Source organism: Phyllostomus hastatus, unplaced genomic scaffold, assembly GCF_019186645.2.
Source record: "Phyllostomus hastatus isolate PE091 unplaced genomic scaffold, TTU_PhHast_1.1 phas_contig_5, whole genome shotgun sequence".
Lineage (NCBI taxonomy): Eukaryota > Metazoa > Chordata > Mammalia > Chiroptera > Phyllostomidae > Phyllostomus > Phyllostomus hastatus.
Window position 1 is genome coordinate 6,372,330 of NW_025333897.1, and position 14,257 is coordinate 6,386,586.

Consider the following 14,257-nt stretch of genomic DNA (forward strand, 5'->3'; position numbering starts at 1 on the left):
TTCCCCTTTTCATCAGATATGAAGGAGGAAGGAAACTCCAGCCCAAGGCTAGGCTCAAGCTCTAAACCCTCAATACCGAACTTTATTAGGGGAGGGGCGATAGACCCCAGAGGTTGGGAAAGATGACCTTGGGAACTTGAGGGAGCTTTGAGGAGAGGTTCTGGCCAGGAACGTCTGTGCCTGTCAGGTGTGGAGGACAAGAGGGCCAGGATCTCAGAAGCGGCCATGCTAGTCACCTGGGAAACATCACTGGTTTCTTTCTTGGGGATGGTGGTGGGTATGAGACCTCAGGGGTGACCTGGGGACAGGAGTGGGGAGAGGAGGGTTAGAGGCATAGAGCAGAGCAGGTGATGAAGTAACTAGAGTTCCTGGATGTGGTCTCAGGATAGGTACTCAGGGGCTAATTTCAGGATTAGAGATCCAAGCTGGTGTTGGGTTTGGGGTTCAGTATGATTTGGGAATTGGGACTTAGGTGCTGGTCTGGAATGGGGGCTCAGTGCTGGTGTTAGGATACCAAAGGCTTGAGACATTGTTTGGGGGCATAGGATCAGGTTCATTTCCGGGTATAGGAGCATTAGGGTTTGAGAAGTCTTGATACCTGCCCCTGGGTTCCTGCCCATAGAGCTGCCCGCTGAGGTTCCGGGAGGTGGGTTGCAGGTGAATGAAGTTGCAGAAGCCACCAACGGTGCTTTCTCTGGGTTGAGGATAGATGGATGGATGAAGAACATTATGAATGACAGCCCCACCAACACATATACACAGGAGTCTGGGATTCCAGGTGCCCAACCCACCCCAGTACTGCCATACCCCATCTCCTACTGCCAACAACATGACTCCCAGAAGTCAGTGACAGGAGACAGCTCAGTATGCACAGCCTGCCCATTGAACGAACAGTTACTGAATTCAGCTGTCTGCTTGACATCCTCTTCACACCCAAACTGACTGGAAAGCCAATCAGGGTCAGCAAACTCTGAAATATTCAGGGGATTAGTTAGCAGTGCTGGGGCTGGACTGGATTTAGTGATGGACCTCAAGTTATGGGGCTTCAGTGGTGGCCTTTAGGCATTGAAGTGCCTCCACCTCTGGGCTCTAATGCGGGGGAAACAGGCACCTTGACACAGACATTGCCCATGAGGTGGTCTCCTAAGTGTCGCACACATTCATCACTTCAATCTCTCCATACTTCTCCTGCAGTTCCAGGAACTCCTGCGGAGACCAGGAGGTATTCAGCTGAACTCCTGGCCCACAAGAAACTCAACCTGCCAGCCTCAGAGAAATGTGTTCTTGCACCTCCACATTGCTCACGTGACCTGGAGGAGGTGGGTAAGGTAGACTCGGGATGGTCTGCTGAGGTCTCTTTCCCCTAAGACCGGTCCCTCACTCACAGTGCGATCCTTCTAGGTTTGGGAGGTGTTCTGTGGATTCCAATGCAGGTTGAGCATCACAAGATTATGAATAAATTTAAGAGGAGCAGGACGTGAGCAAAGAGGGGGTACTACGTGCAAAGGGGTTGGGGTGGGACCTTGCACCAGAAAAGAGTCCTAAGCATCCTGAATACATCAGCGATGCCTGTCTCTAAGGAAACCAGAAGAGGGCCAAGAAGTGAGAGACAACCCAGGGGTGTAGACTGCTGGTGGGAGGAGGGCCTGAAGGTTGCGGGAGGAAGTTGCACAGGTCCGACAGGAAAAGAGCCGGCGATAGGGTGGGCCTAAGAAATCCGGAAAAGGCGGGACCTCGTAATGATGGACAGCAAGAGGGGAACAGCCGCGAGGCGTTAACCCCTCAGGCTCCGAGCCAGAAAGTCGGTTTGTTGTGTAGCCAGCTGACCCCGATCTTAAAAAGAGCAGTTAACCCGGAAAAGATGCAGAGACAGAGGTGAACCGAGGGCCCGAAGGCCGGACACCCCAGAAACACCGTCCCACTCCGCCTAGGACGAGGAAACCAAGTGCGGCGTTCCCGGCCCCCAGATGGCCATTGCCTGCACCCATTCTCACGTGTCCTCAGTCCAGGATACCGAAGTTAAATATTCTGCTATTTTTACCCGAACCCTCTAACACTCGCTTTCTTCTCTTAAATCACTTCCGTTGCTTAAGACCATCGGGAAGTGTAGTTTTTCTCTGCCCTCAGAAACTCCATAGTGCGCTTGCGTGTTGAAGGCCTGCGCTCTCGGCAGACTCACCAACAGGAATTCCCTGAAAGCGCATGCGTGCAGCGCTGCCTATCAAAAAAGACTACGAACTCCAGAGATACTTGGGGCATCACACGCAAACGTCGGTAGTTGAAAGTGGCAAAGACATCCAGCCCGGAGAAAGTAAACACGCCAGGTGAGATGCGGGTCTTTTGATGAATCCTAATAAACATAAAGAGCCCTCAACCCATTCGGCTTGCTGGTGGGGGCGAGGGTGCCGCACTTTTAGCAAACCTACACTTTAATTTGTTTGTTTTGTTTAAGGGGCGTGGATTTTTGCGATCCTTGCATTTGTAGTGTCAAGCCTCGGGTCTTGTCCCCTCAGGGACTCCCCGGCCCCAACGCAACTATGAACTTGGAGCGGGTGTCCAACGAGGAGAAGTTGAATTTGTGCCGGAAGTACTACCTGGGTAAGGACCAGTCTCCCAGGATCCCAGGAGAGGGGTTGGGAATAGGGTCTCTGGGCCTGGATTCTTGGATCTAAGACGGACGAAGCGGCTGAGGGCGAGGATTCCTGGGTCTGAGGGAAAGGCCTGGGTCCCGAGGAAGAAGGAGGCTGGGCCTCAACTTCTTGGTCTCAAGAGAGGAGGGGATTTGGGGACTGGACTCCTGGGTCCTGAGAAAGAGAGGGCTGAGGAATCAGATTCCTGGATCCTATGGAGGAGCCCCAATACCTGAGTCCCAAATAGCAGAGATCTCAGTTTGAACTTGGGTGTGGGAGAGGACCTTCCAAATAAGTCCTCTAGATGGGTATTAGGGAGGATACTCATTGCCTTATGTCCCAGTTTTTGTTTTTTTTTCTCTGCAGGTGGGTTTGCTTTCCTGCCTTTTCTCTGGTTGGTCAACATCTTCTGGTTTTTCCGAGAGGCCTTCCTTGTACCGGCGTACACAGAGCAGAGCCAAATCAAAGGCTGTGAGTCCAGGGCATGGTTGAAAGAAGACCTTGGGGGTGGGGGGGTGGAAACCTGGAACTTTGGTGGGGGGCGATGATGGAAGTTTCAGAATTCTAGGGCTCTGTAGAAGAGAAGAGAGAGCTGGTCTGGGGATGACCAGAAAGCATGTGAAGCCAACTTTTCCCACTCTTATTACCCCTTACAGATGTCTGGCGCTCAGCTGTGGGCTTCCTCTTCTGGGTAATTATACTCACCACCTGGATCACCATCTTCCAGATCTACCGGTCCCGTTGGGGCGCCCTTGGGGACTACCTCTCCTTCACCATACCCCTGGGTACCCCCTGACAACTTCTTTTGCCCAGGCCTAAGACCTGATCATTCTCCCAGGATGGGCTCTTATTCCCATCTCCTATTTTCTCTGTTGACACCCCCCAATAAATAACCCTAATTCTCTATGTTGACTCCTGGGATGTTTTGGACATTGAAACAGAAAATGATTATTAATATTTATAAACATTCATTGAATGCTTACTTTGTTCAGGCTTAGTGTTTCACACATTATGGGCATTTTCTCACTGAATACTACTCATAACCCTCTGAAATAGGAGCTGTTCTGTGCAAGAAACTTATTTTACAGATGCAGAACCAAGAAAGGAATAATGTTTCTATTACTAGGGGCTGCTATCCTGTACTGGTATTCTTGTCAGTTAGAAAACAGTACTTTCCCATTTGACATCAGTATTCTCATCTGAAATGTGGACCATGGTTCATATGTAGTTAAGGCATATGTAGTAAATTGAAATTTACCATTTTCTGAAGAAGATGTCTGCTTTATTAGAGAACAATTCCTTGACCATCCTATTTAAAATTTCAATCCTTACCTTGGTACTCAATATGTTCCTTCAGGCTATATTCTTTCCCTACTACATTTCATCTAAAATGTTTTACTTGTTTATCTCCCATCCTCTAAAATATAAACTCTATTAGGGCAAATATATTTGTTTGTTTTGTACACTGATTGTCTCCAGTACCTATAAGGTTGACTTGGACACTGATAAATATCTGCCAAGTGAATGAGGTTGTGCTTGACAGGAGATTAATGGGTAGCTAGCGCCTAACGAGTGCTAAGAGGGAACGAAACCTAATTCCAGGCTTGTCTTCCAGTTTGGACCAAGAGGGACCCCCTCTTGGTTAAATTAGCCCAGTTAATACCTAAGTGGGTGTTACTCAAAGGTACTAACACTACAGGTTCCAAAAAGCTTCGCGGTGCCTCAATCCTGTATCTCCCACCATGCCTCGCGCGACGCAGGCGCTCAATCTCCGGAGCTAAAACTACACCTCCCAGAAAGCTCTCCGAGGTGTCGTTAGTTTGTTTCCGGAAATGGATTCCCAGGAAGGTGGGACTTAGGACTGAGAGCCGATGGTGCTAGCTGTCAATTGGTCAGAGTATGAGATCGACAGTTACACTGACTAATGGGAACAAGCGACTGCTGATGGGTTGCCCACCGAGGGGAGCTACAGGTTGCCCAGGGCGGAGGACCTACCGAACACGAAGCTTATATTTGACCGCTCACCGTCAGCTTGTGGCCTTGACTTGTGACCCTAGGATTTTGGGGGCTCCTCCGACCCAGCTAGCGAGACCCCAGACACAAACCATGTTTCCGGTGAAGGTGAAAGTGGAGAAATCAGGTGAGGACCCAGACGTCAGGGGCCTGTAAAGGAGCACGGAACTGATCAGGGTATGGGAGTCCAGATAGACAGGATTATCGCGATTAGGCAGACAACCTGACGTCTCCCTACAGCGCTTCTCACTATCGCTGTGTCAGGCATCAAGCGATTCCTTGCCACCTGCATACATTCCTGGTTTGTGCTTGAAATACCTTGGAGATTGGTAGTGGCTCAAGCAGAATGGTGCGGTAAGACATGGGGATCCCTAGCTGTGTGATCCTGAGGACTCTTCTTGGCTGTGCCCCAGTTTCTCCATTTGCAGCAGTGGCCATGAGTCAAGCATTGTACTGACCGCCTGAAGTACAGGGAAGCTTTTAATCTTCGCAGTCACTGTATCCCGGTAATTCGAAAAGTCGGCAATATGGTTGATGAGGAAACCGAAGTCATGATGAGGAAAGAGGAAGTCATTTTGGGATGGGGCCGACTTCATGGGAACCCAGGACTGGCATGTTAGTGGCGGTGGGAGAGGCACAGAATTCAGACAAAATATAATAGTAAAACAATGTAGGATGTTAGATGGTATAAGTAGTAATAAAATGAAACAGAAGAGGATATCAGGAGTGAGGCAAGATGAGGGAGAGAGCCATGAGGATTTGTTAGGGATCAAAGAATCAGACAAAGGAAATAGTTTTGAAAAAACCCTGAGGCAGAAGGAAGCCTTGACTGGCCTGTTCAAGGGCCAGCATGGAGGCCAGTGTGGCTGGGACAGACGTAGAGAGTATGAGGAGATGGGGGAAAGAGAGGAGGGGAGGGGAATAGATCTTGTGGGCTAAGGTTAGGACATTAGCTTTTGCTCTGAGGGAAATGGGGGGCCAAAGGAAGGTTTTAAACTGAGGAGTGCATTAATAAAGATACTCCTCACATGTCAAAAAAATCGTGGGTGGAAAAGTATAGGGGGCTTGACCACAGTGATCCTGTGGGAAGGGGGAGGTAGGGTCATGGAGGCCTGTGAACACCAGGCTGAAGAGCTCAGTTTCTGTCCTGGAAACACTGCAGAGTTGTGGAGAGTTCTAAAGGGAGGATCAAGGGTCAGGATTGGTTTTAGGAAGAGATCCTTGGCCATCTTGTGGAGGGTGGATCAGAAGGGGAGACTGAGGTTGGGAGCCCAGGAGAATGAGAAAAAGGACCAGCGTGGGCAGGTTAGGTTTGGGATAGGTGGGAGAGAAACTTGGGAGGCCAAGTGGGCAGGGGTTTGTGGGTTGGGATGGAGGAGGGAGAGAGGTGTCCATGTGAAGCCCAGGAAAAGACTGGGGACAGCAGGGCTACCCCTTAAATGGGGGCTTGGGAAAGAGGGTGAGTTTAGAGAAACACTAAGGCCAGTGTGGAACCCAGGAGGTGGAAGGACCTTGGGTGATATCCAGGGAGAGGTGTCCAGGAGTTCATGGGATCCCAAGATCTGAAGTTCAGAAGAGAAGCCGGGGCCAGCGAAAGAGATGTAGGCATAATCCATACCATGGCTTCTGCCCAACACTTTTCACTAGAATCTCAGCGGCTCCCAACTACATCCCTACCCTGTATCTCCTCTGAGTGATGTTGGAAATCTCTGTATCTCCTGGTCTCCTCAGGAAGTCCCAGGGCTGGCCAAAGCATATCCCCAAATGTCCTTCCAGGCTCTGAGCACTGGACCAGAGCACCTACTAGTTGGAAGAGGAGAGTGAGCACCTCACTGGGTGAGAGGATAATAGAACATCATTACCTCCTTAAGTTCTGTGATGAAAGGAGTCAAACACACAGGCTGACAGGACCAGGCAGGGCCCGTGACATGCAGGAAGTTGGGCCCAGATATCATTTCTTGGAGCAGGGGGCAAAATGGGTATTTTGGCTGAAATCTCCCAATTAAATGTCAGGTCATTCAAATTTAACTCTGATTTAAAATAGTGCCACTGCATCAGCCAAACAGAATATATCTGCACCCACTTTGAGTCCCTGCCTTACAACTTTAGCTGTGGAACCAGATAGCCTGGGTGCAAATCCTTAGTCCTGCAATTTCCTAGCTGTGTAACTTTGGGCAGCTAACTAACATCTCTGTGCCTCCGTTTCATGATCTGTAAAATGGGGATAAAAATCATATGTACCTGCCAGGGTTAATGTGAGAATTCAATGGGTTAATATGTGTGATATGCTTGGAACAATGCTTGGCACATAAGCACTCTGTACATGTTACTTATTGCATTATGCTAAGAGATTCGAATACAACATAGGTTTATTTAAACCTTAGAACAGAAACCAAGATGGAGGTGTAGGCAGAAACACTTTGTTTCCTCGCACGACCAAAAGAAGGAAAACAACCAATTTAAAAGCAAAGAACAACCAGAACTACCAGAAAAACATTTGCACAGAAGTCCAACAACCAAGGAGTTGAAAAAGCATTCAACCAGATGGTAGGAGGGGCGGAAACAGGCAGTGGGGTGGAAAGGACACAGCAAGGCAGCAGCTGGAGGACTGGGTGGGTAAGGCAGTGGCTGGCGGATCACACCGGCGATCTCACATTCGCCCACAGACAAGCCTGGGGGAAAGCAGGGGAGTGAGAAGGAATGGGAAACCCTGGGTTTCAGCACGGGAAACTAGACTCAAAACCACAGGTTGTGGAAAAGATCTGGGGATTGTGGCAGTGGGAGAAACTCCCAGCCTCACAGGAGAGTTCATTGGAGAGACTCACAGGGTCCCAAAATGGGCACAAACCCACCCACCTGCCAATCAGCACTTAAAGGGACAAACTGCTTGTGGGAAATAAGGGAAGTGACGGAAGGTGGGATGAGAGCAGAACAAGCAGCATTATTCCTTCTCTGACCTCTCCCTCACATACAGCACCATAACGTAGCCAAGTGGGTTACCCCACCCTGGCAAATACCTAAGGCTCTGTCCCTTACATGTAACAGGTGCACTGAGACAAGAAATATGGCTCAAATGAAAGAACAGGTCAAAATTCCAGAAAAAGAACTAAGCAATGAGGAGATAGCCAATCTATCTGATGCAGAGTTCAAAACACTGGTAATCAGGATGCTCACAGAATTGATTGAACTTGGTTGCAAAATGAAGGAAGAAATGAAGGCTATACAAAGTGAAATAAAGGAAAATATACAGGGAACCAACAGTGAAGGGAAGGAAACCAGAACTCAGATCAACAATTTGGAACAAAAGCAAAAAAGTAAGCATCCAACTGGAGCAGAATGAAGAAACAAGAATGTAAAAAAAATGAGAAGAGTCTAAGGAACCTCTGGGACAACTTTAAACGTTCCAACATCTGAATTATGGGAGTGCCGGAAGGAGAAAAGGAAGAGCAAGATATTGAAAACTTATTTGAACAAATAATGAAGGAGAACTTCCCCAATCTGGCAAACGAAATAGACTTCCAAGGAGCCCAGAGAATCCCAAAGAAATTGGACCCAAGGGGGAGCACACCAAGGTACATCATAATTAAGTTATGCAAGATCAAAGATAAGGAGGGGATCTTAAAAGCAGCAAGAAGAAAGGAGATAGTTACCTACAAAGGAGTTCCCATAAGGCTATCAGCTAATTTCTTGAAAGAAACCTTACAGGCAAGAAGGGGCTGGATAGAAGTATTGGAAGTCATGAAAGGCAAGGACCTTCATCCAAGATTACTCTATCCAGCAAAGCTTTCATTTAGAATGTACGAGCAGGTAAAGTGTTTCCCACATAAGGTAAACTTAAAGGAGTTCACCACCACCAAGCCCTTATTTGAAATGTTAAAAGGACTTACCTAAGAAATAGAAGATCAAAAAGTATGAACAGTAAAATGACAACAAACCCACAACTATCATCAACCAAACATAAAAAACAAAAACTAAGCAAACAACTAGAACAGGAACAGATTCACAGAAATGGAGATCACATGGAGGCTTATCAGTGGGGGGTAGGGTGGACAATGGGAGGAAAAGGTACAGGGAATAAGAAGTGGAATAGGTAGGCACAAAATAGTCAGGGGGAGGTTAAGAATAGTATGGGAAATGGAGAAGCCAAAGAACTTATATGGACATGAACTGTACATGATGCTGGAGGGTGAGGGTGCGGTGCAGGGAGGAGAGAGAAAGGTGAGGGAAAAAATGGGATAACTGTAATAGCATAATCAATAAAATATACTTTAAAAACACCCAAAACCTCAGAATAGTCCTAGCAGATAGGTATCACTTGGAGACCCATTTTCAAGATGAGGTAACAGGTTCAGTGAGGTAAGGTGACTTACTCGATACAGCGCTGGAACCCAGAGCTCTTGCTCATTGCTTCAGTAGCCAGCTTACCTCACCTCAGTGGACCTGGGCCTGGCCATAGGATTGGTACACATGCCCTTCTCCAGCCCAGTTGGCTGACCACCTGCTTTGGGCCTCAAACTGATTCCTGCTTGGTACTCTCTTCCCCAGAGTTGGAGATGGCTAAGGCTCGAAACCAACTGGATGCTGTTCTGCAGTGTCTCCTGGAGAAGAGTCACATGGACAGGTTGGATTCTGAGCCAGCTTGGAGTCATAGGGGGTTGGGAACCTGGTAGTTTGGGCCCTCTGGTCTTGAGTGGATCTGGGTGGGACCCCAGAACCTGGCTTAGGGAAGAAGGGGCCTAATGGAGAAGCCACTCATTGCCTTCCTACTCTGGGCCTTTGGAACCCTGAGCCCACAGTTCTCTTCTGCTACCAGGGAGCGTCTGGATGAGGAAGCCGGGAAGACCCCCTCAGATACCCACAGCAAGTAAGTTTTGTTGATGGGATCAGTATCTGAGGGTTTGTGGTGAGTGACTTCCCTCATCCAAGCCCTGACTACTGTGTCCCCTCCACCACAGTCCTAACCACTCTGTGCACAAAGACCCTGTGGCAGCAGAAAGTTAGGTCCCCTCATAGTTGGCTTCTAGAGCCCCAGGGATGTGGATGGGACACAAGGCCTACAGAGTTAGTGGGGTCCAAGTGAGCACCTCAGGCTTGATCTCAGTATTGCTAGGGTGTCCTTTGGGGGTTTTGAGCAAGCATTTGTTCAAGGGTCAGCCTGCTAATGTCCTGTCTCTCCCCACAGGGATTGCTCCATTGCAGTCACTGGCAAACGGTAAGGTAGCAGGGGTCCCAGCCAGGTGACAAGAGGTCCCTAGCCCTGGTTCTGATGTTCTCTCAACTCACACAGGCCATCCGCCCGCTTCCCTCACCAGCGGAGGAAGAAAAGGAGGGAGATGGATGATGGACTGGCTGAAGGAGGGCCACAACGATCCAGTGAGTAGGTGGTGGCCCTAGAGGGTGATCAGTGATAGGGGGCTATGTGAGCATGTTCACATACCTCCCACTCCTACCACTCTAGACACATATGTGATTAAGCTGTTTGACCGGAGTGTGGACTTGGCTCAATTCAGTGAGAACACGCCGCTGTACCCAATCTGCCGTGCCTGGATGCGCAACAGCCCCTCAGTGCGTGAGCGTGAACGCTCACCCAGCTCACCGCTGCCCCCACTGCCTGAAGATGAAGAGGTGGGATGGGTGGTAGGCCTCTGCCCAACAGCCAGGGAGTGAGTGGGTAGTCACAAGCCAGTGGGATAGACAGGCACAGGTTTGTGTGTCTCTTAAATGTTTCCTGGATCCAGTGAGACACAGATATGAACCCTTAGGCTAGGGGTATGGAGGGAGCTCTGTAGAGCAGACAGACATAGCTATCTGGTCTGGGACAAAGAAGGGACAGAGTTCCCCTGGGCAGGTAAGTCTGACCTCCAAGATGAGGATCCCCAATAGCTGGGGGAACAGAGAGGGATCCTTAGTATAAACAGGTGTAGCCACCTGATCTAAAAGAGCAGATGGGAACCCCCTGGGCTTGGCAGTCATAGATGGGAGTCTGGACTGGTTAAATAGGGGTTGGTGGGGGTCCCTGAGCTGGACAGAAGAAGGTAGGGATTCCTGGGGCAGACCTGACCCCCAAGCTGGGTAAGGTCCCCATCCTTCAGAAGTGCAGGTCCCTGGTGAGACCCTCATGTTTATTGTCACTGGCAAAGGTGGAAGGGGTAAAATGTTTATCCCTGGCCCTCTTCTCTGACTTTTTTGGGCCTGGTATGGTGCTCTTGTGTCCCCAGAGTTCAGAGGTCACCAACAGCAAGAGTTGTGACGTGTACAAGCTGCCTCCTCCTACAGCCCCTGGGCTACCTGGAGATGCCTGCAGATCCCGAATTCCATCCCCACTGCAGCCGGAGATCCATGGTACCCCTGATGATGAGGTAGGTCTGTAAGGCTTGCCCAGGGCTATGGGACTTATGTTGTAGGACTTGGGCATGGCCACCCAGCCTGGCCTTTCTATCTACACAGCCCTCTGAGCCTGAGCCTTCACCCTCCACACTCATCTACCGCAACATGCAGCGCTGGAAACGCATCCGCCAGAGGTGAGCAACCCCAACCTGCTGCCCCTCTATGGCTTTTGCCCCAACTGCTGAGTCCTCCCTCTGCTTCCCCACCCCCACTGCAGGTGGAAGGAGGCATCTCATCGGAATCAGCTTCGTTACTCAGAAAGCATGAAGATCCTACGGGAGATGTATGAGCGACAGTGATGTTCCCCTGCTCCAGTCCCACCCCAATAAACATTTCCCCTCTTCACACTGGCCTCAGATTGTTCCAGCCCATCCTTCCAGGCCCAGATACAAAGCAGTTGGCACAGCTCTACCATGTTTATTGGGGGAGTGGAGCTAGGTAGGAGTGAGGGGGTGGGACAGAAAGGAATTAAAGGAGGGAGAAAGATTGTGGAGAATAAAAGCAAGTGGCCTCTGGGCTGGGTCTTGGAGAGTAAGGGGAAGGGTCTGGAAAGTGGATTGCCTGTGATTGGAGATGGGGTCCTGGGTAAAGTTGGAGATGGGAGTTAGGACAGTGTGCAGGGTCTGGGGAGATGGGCAGGGTATCTACATTTTGAGGTTGAAGGTACTGGTTGGCCTAGAATAGGTGTCCAAGGGTGAGGATCAGAAAAGGGATTCAAGAGTCTGAAGGTGGCTGGTTGAGATTAATTAGGGGAAGACCAGGCCTGGGTGGGTGGTCTGGTGTGGAAAGTCTGTACAGTCTGGGACATTGCCCAGAGGTGGATTACGCTTAACTGGTTTAGGTTTGGGACAGAGCTATCTATATCATAATCTGGTGTCACAGTGGAGATATTTTCATAGGGAGACAGGAGGAAATAGGGAGTTTTGAGTGGGTTTATCTGCCAAAGAGGGAGTTTGTAAATAGGAGACTAGGCTGAGGGGTTGTGCTTATAGGATCTGGAAACTAGGAAGGTGTTGGGGTTTGAAAATGGATGGTATATGAGCAGGAGTGCCAGTGGAAAAGGTCTAGGTTATCAGGGGTGAGTCTAGGTTGGAGGGGTCTGGACTAGATCCGGTTTTGGGGGAGGAGGTGTGGATCTTGGCATGCTTGGGATATCTGGCTGGGTGGAGTCAGTTTGGCTTTAAAAGAAGGGGCCTGCGGCAGCTACCAGGGTTCACGCGTGCCCAGATCCCAAATTGGCAGGAGCTGGTGGTGGCAGTGGGGCCTGAGCGGGCACAGGTGAGGCCTGGATGGAAAGGACACCCTCAGGGGACAACGCTGACGTCACTGCGGCAGGGTCCACGCCAGGTGGCAAACGGTAGCGACGGTGGAACTCGCGAGAGACGTATCCGTGTTCATCCTGGAAGGAGAGAGGCTAGATAGAGTAGCCTACCCTTCCCTATCACTGTCCCCCTCCCTTAGGCCAGAGGAACTCCCCGGGATTCTGTGCACCACCAGCCGGCTCACCGGTCGCTCTTCATGGCGGGCGTGCACCTCCACATGTTCACCAACCACCTTGACGGAGATTTCCTCTGGCGAGAAGTGTTTCACATCCAGCAGCACGGAAAAATGCCCAGGGTCAGTCGGCACCTGCGCACAGCCAATAGTCATTGGGCGGGGCGGGGCTCCCAGGCCCCAGCAAAGCTCTCCACCGTCGGTTCTAATATTGTAGCTGACCCTGGCCTCCGAAACTGGGAAGCACCTTTCCTACTGATGACCTTTTCATCCCGACTAACCCACCTCTCACCCAGAGTGGTGAGGCCACCTTCCCTTGCCAAGTGAGGGACCTCCACCCTCACAGAGTGAGGCCTGCCCTACATCCCCCAGTGTCAACGACCCCATAGTCAACATTTCCTCCTGAACACTCACTCCCCAGCCCCTTTTCTTTCAGAGCCCCCAGGGCCCTTGCTGCCACAAACACCCTGTTCCTACCGCCAGAAATTGCCAGGTTGCCTCTTCTCTAGTCTCCAGAGTCCTCTTTCTAACCTCCCACTAGTGTCACGGGACCACTTGTGTCCTCAGCAGTTAATCAGTACTCCTCCCCCACTTCTCAGATTGTCCGGGGCCCCCCTTTCTCAAGTCACGGGACCCTTCGTCCCCTCTGCCTCTCCAGGATATATAGGGTCATCCCAGTCTCCAAACTCTCTTTCCCAAGAATAACAAAACATCCCCTCCCCGCAGGAGTCACTGAGAAGTCCTCCAGCCCATCAGAATAACTGGGCTCCATCCCTCCGCCCACGGCATTTCCTGGGTCTACAGCCTCTTTCAGAGTCAACAAGACAGAGTGACCACCTCACCCTATCAGTTCCCTTAGAACTGAGACCCTCCTCAGATAGACGGGCACCTCCGACCCACTTCAGTAATCCAGCCTCAGAGATTCCGTACTTGGGGAACTCCGGAAGCCCCTCTGAGTGGCCAGACTCTTCACCCCGCTCAAAGTCAAGGGACTGTCCATTCCCTGACCCCCCCACTCCCGGGGTGACAAAGCCCCGAGCCTTGGAAGTAGTCGGATTACAGCCCCTCCCCAAGCCAGGCAACCTGGGTGGCCGGAAGCGCCACGCTGGGTGCGCGCAGGTAGTAGGGTGCCAGCGCGGCGGGACACAGGGAAGCAAGCTCGGCCTCCAGCAGCCCCTCGCCGAAGCGCTGGTCAAAAAGACGCCCGGTCGCCGAAAGCCCGGGCAACGGGGCCGAGGCGCGGCGCAGCCAAGACGGCTGCACGGGGACTGGGATCTCCATCCTTCTTCTCCTCCACCTCCTACGCTTCGTAGTGTCCCAGCCTGCGCTGCCGCTGCTTTATAGTACGCGGTGTGTCCGCCCCCCAGCGGGCCGCCCCGGGACATTCGGACTGCGGCCAGACTCAGACACTAACAGAGCCTTTTTTAGAAAGCCAACAATGACTTGGCCATTTATTAAGCTCCCGCTGGATGCCACAGAGGTATCAAGATTCTCTAGTTTCCCGAGGGGGAAACTAAGGCTGGAGAGGCGGAGCCTTGCTAGAGTGGCGAATACAGCGCGGCATTTGAGACCTAGGGCCTAAGAATCCCTCAGCAGAGTTCCCAGTCCTTTACTCCACCCCCGCCTCGCAGACAGCTCTGGAGATGACGCAGATGGCAGTCTTAAGAGCAGAATCCTGGGTATAGGGAATGCAGTGGACCAGCCAAACTGTCGGGAGGATACAGGACAGACCC

The 14,257-nt window shown here is 50.9% G+C and overlaps 3 protein-coding genes and 1 long non-coding RNA gene across 5 annotated transcripts; 2 read left to right on the plus strand and 2 right to left on the minus strand.

Annotated features, from left to right (window-relative positions):
* Nucleotides 1-121: 121 nt before the first annotated feature.
* On the minus strand, nucleotides 122-1,556 carry LOC123823816. The gene is made up of 3 exons (XR_006786600.1): nucleotides 808-1,556; nucleotides 599-694; nucleotides 122-298 (listed from the first exon to the last, which is right to left on the minus strand). It is a non-coding gene; the product is annotated as an uncharacterized LOC123823816 (long non-coding RNA).
* Nucleotides 1,557-2,166: 610 nt separating this feature from the next.
* Nucleotides 2,167-3,536, plus strand: PSENEN (presenilin enhancer, gamma-secretase subunit). Of its 2 annotated transcripts, none has more exons than XM_045846837.1 (4): nucleotides 2,167-2,324; nucleotides 2,453-2,598; nucleotides 2,997-3,101; nucleotides 3,287-3,536. In XM_045846837.1, exons 1-4 carry the CDS (start codon nucleotides 2,203-2,205, stop codon nucleotides 3,424-3,426), a joined length of 513 nt encoding a protein of 170 aa, XP_045702793.1. In that variant the 5' UTR covers nucleotides 2,167-2,202; the 3' UTR covers nucleotides 3,427-3,536. The 2 variants fall into 2 exon arrangements, with proteins under 2 accessions (XP_045702793.1, XP_045702794.1); XM_045846838.1 differs by having other exon boundaries at nucleotides 2,258-2,324; nucleotides 2,514-2,598.
* A 1,050-nt stretch (nucleotides 3,537-4,586) lies between these two features.
* Nucleotides 4,587-11,375, plus strand: LIN37 (lin-37 DREAM MuvB core complex component). Its single transcript, XM_045846846.1, has 9 exons — nucleotides 4,587-4,770; nucleotides 9,189-9,264; nucleotides 9,457-9,507; nucleotides 9,826-9,855; nucleotides 9,931-10,016; nucleotides 10,102-10,268; nucleotides 10,862-11,002; nucleotides 11,091-11,164; nucleotides 11,248-11,375. Exons 1-9 carry the CDS (start codon nucleotides 4,737-4,739, stop codon nucleotides 11,327-11,329), a joined length of 741 nt encoding a protein of 246 aa, XP_045702802.1. The 5' UTR covers nucleotides 4,587-4,736; the 3' UTR covers nucleotides 11,330-11,375.
* A 56-nt stretch (nucleotides 11,376-11,431) lies between these two features.
* HSPB6 (heat shock protein family B (small) member 6) lies at nucleotides 11,432-13,843 on the minus strand. Its single transcript, XM_045846772.1, has 3 exons — nucleotides 13,608-13,843; nucleotides 12,537-12,659; nucleotides 11,432-12,429 (listed from the first exon to the last, which is right to left on the minus strand). Exons 1-3 carry the CDS (start codon nucleotides 13,803-13,805, stop codon nucleotides 12,244-12,246), a joined length of 507 nt encoding a protein of 168 aa, XP_045702728.1. The 5' UTR covers nucleotides 13,806-13,843; the 3' UTR covers nucleotides 11,432-12,243.
* Between the last annotated feature and the right edge of the window lie 414 nt (nucleotides 13,844-14,257).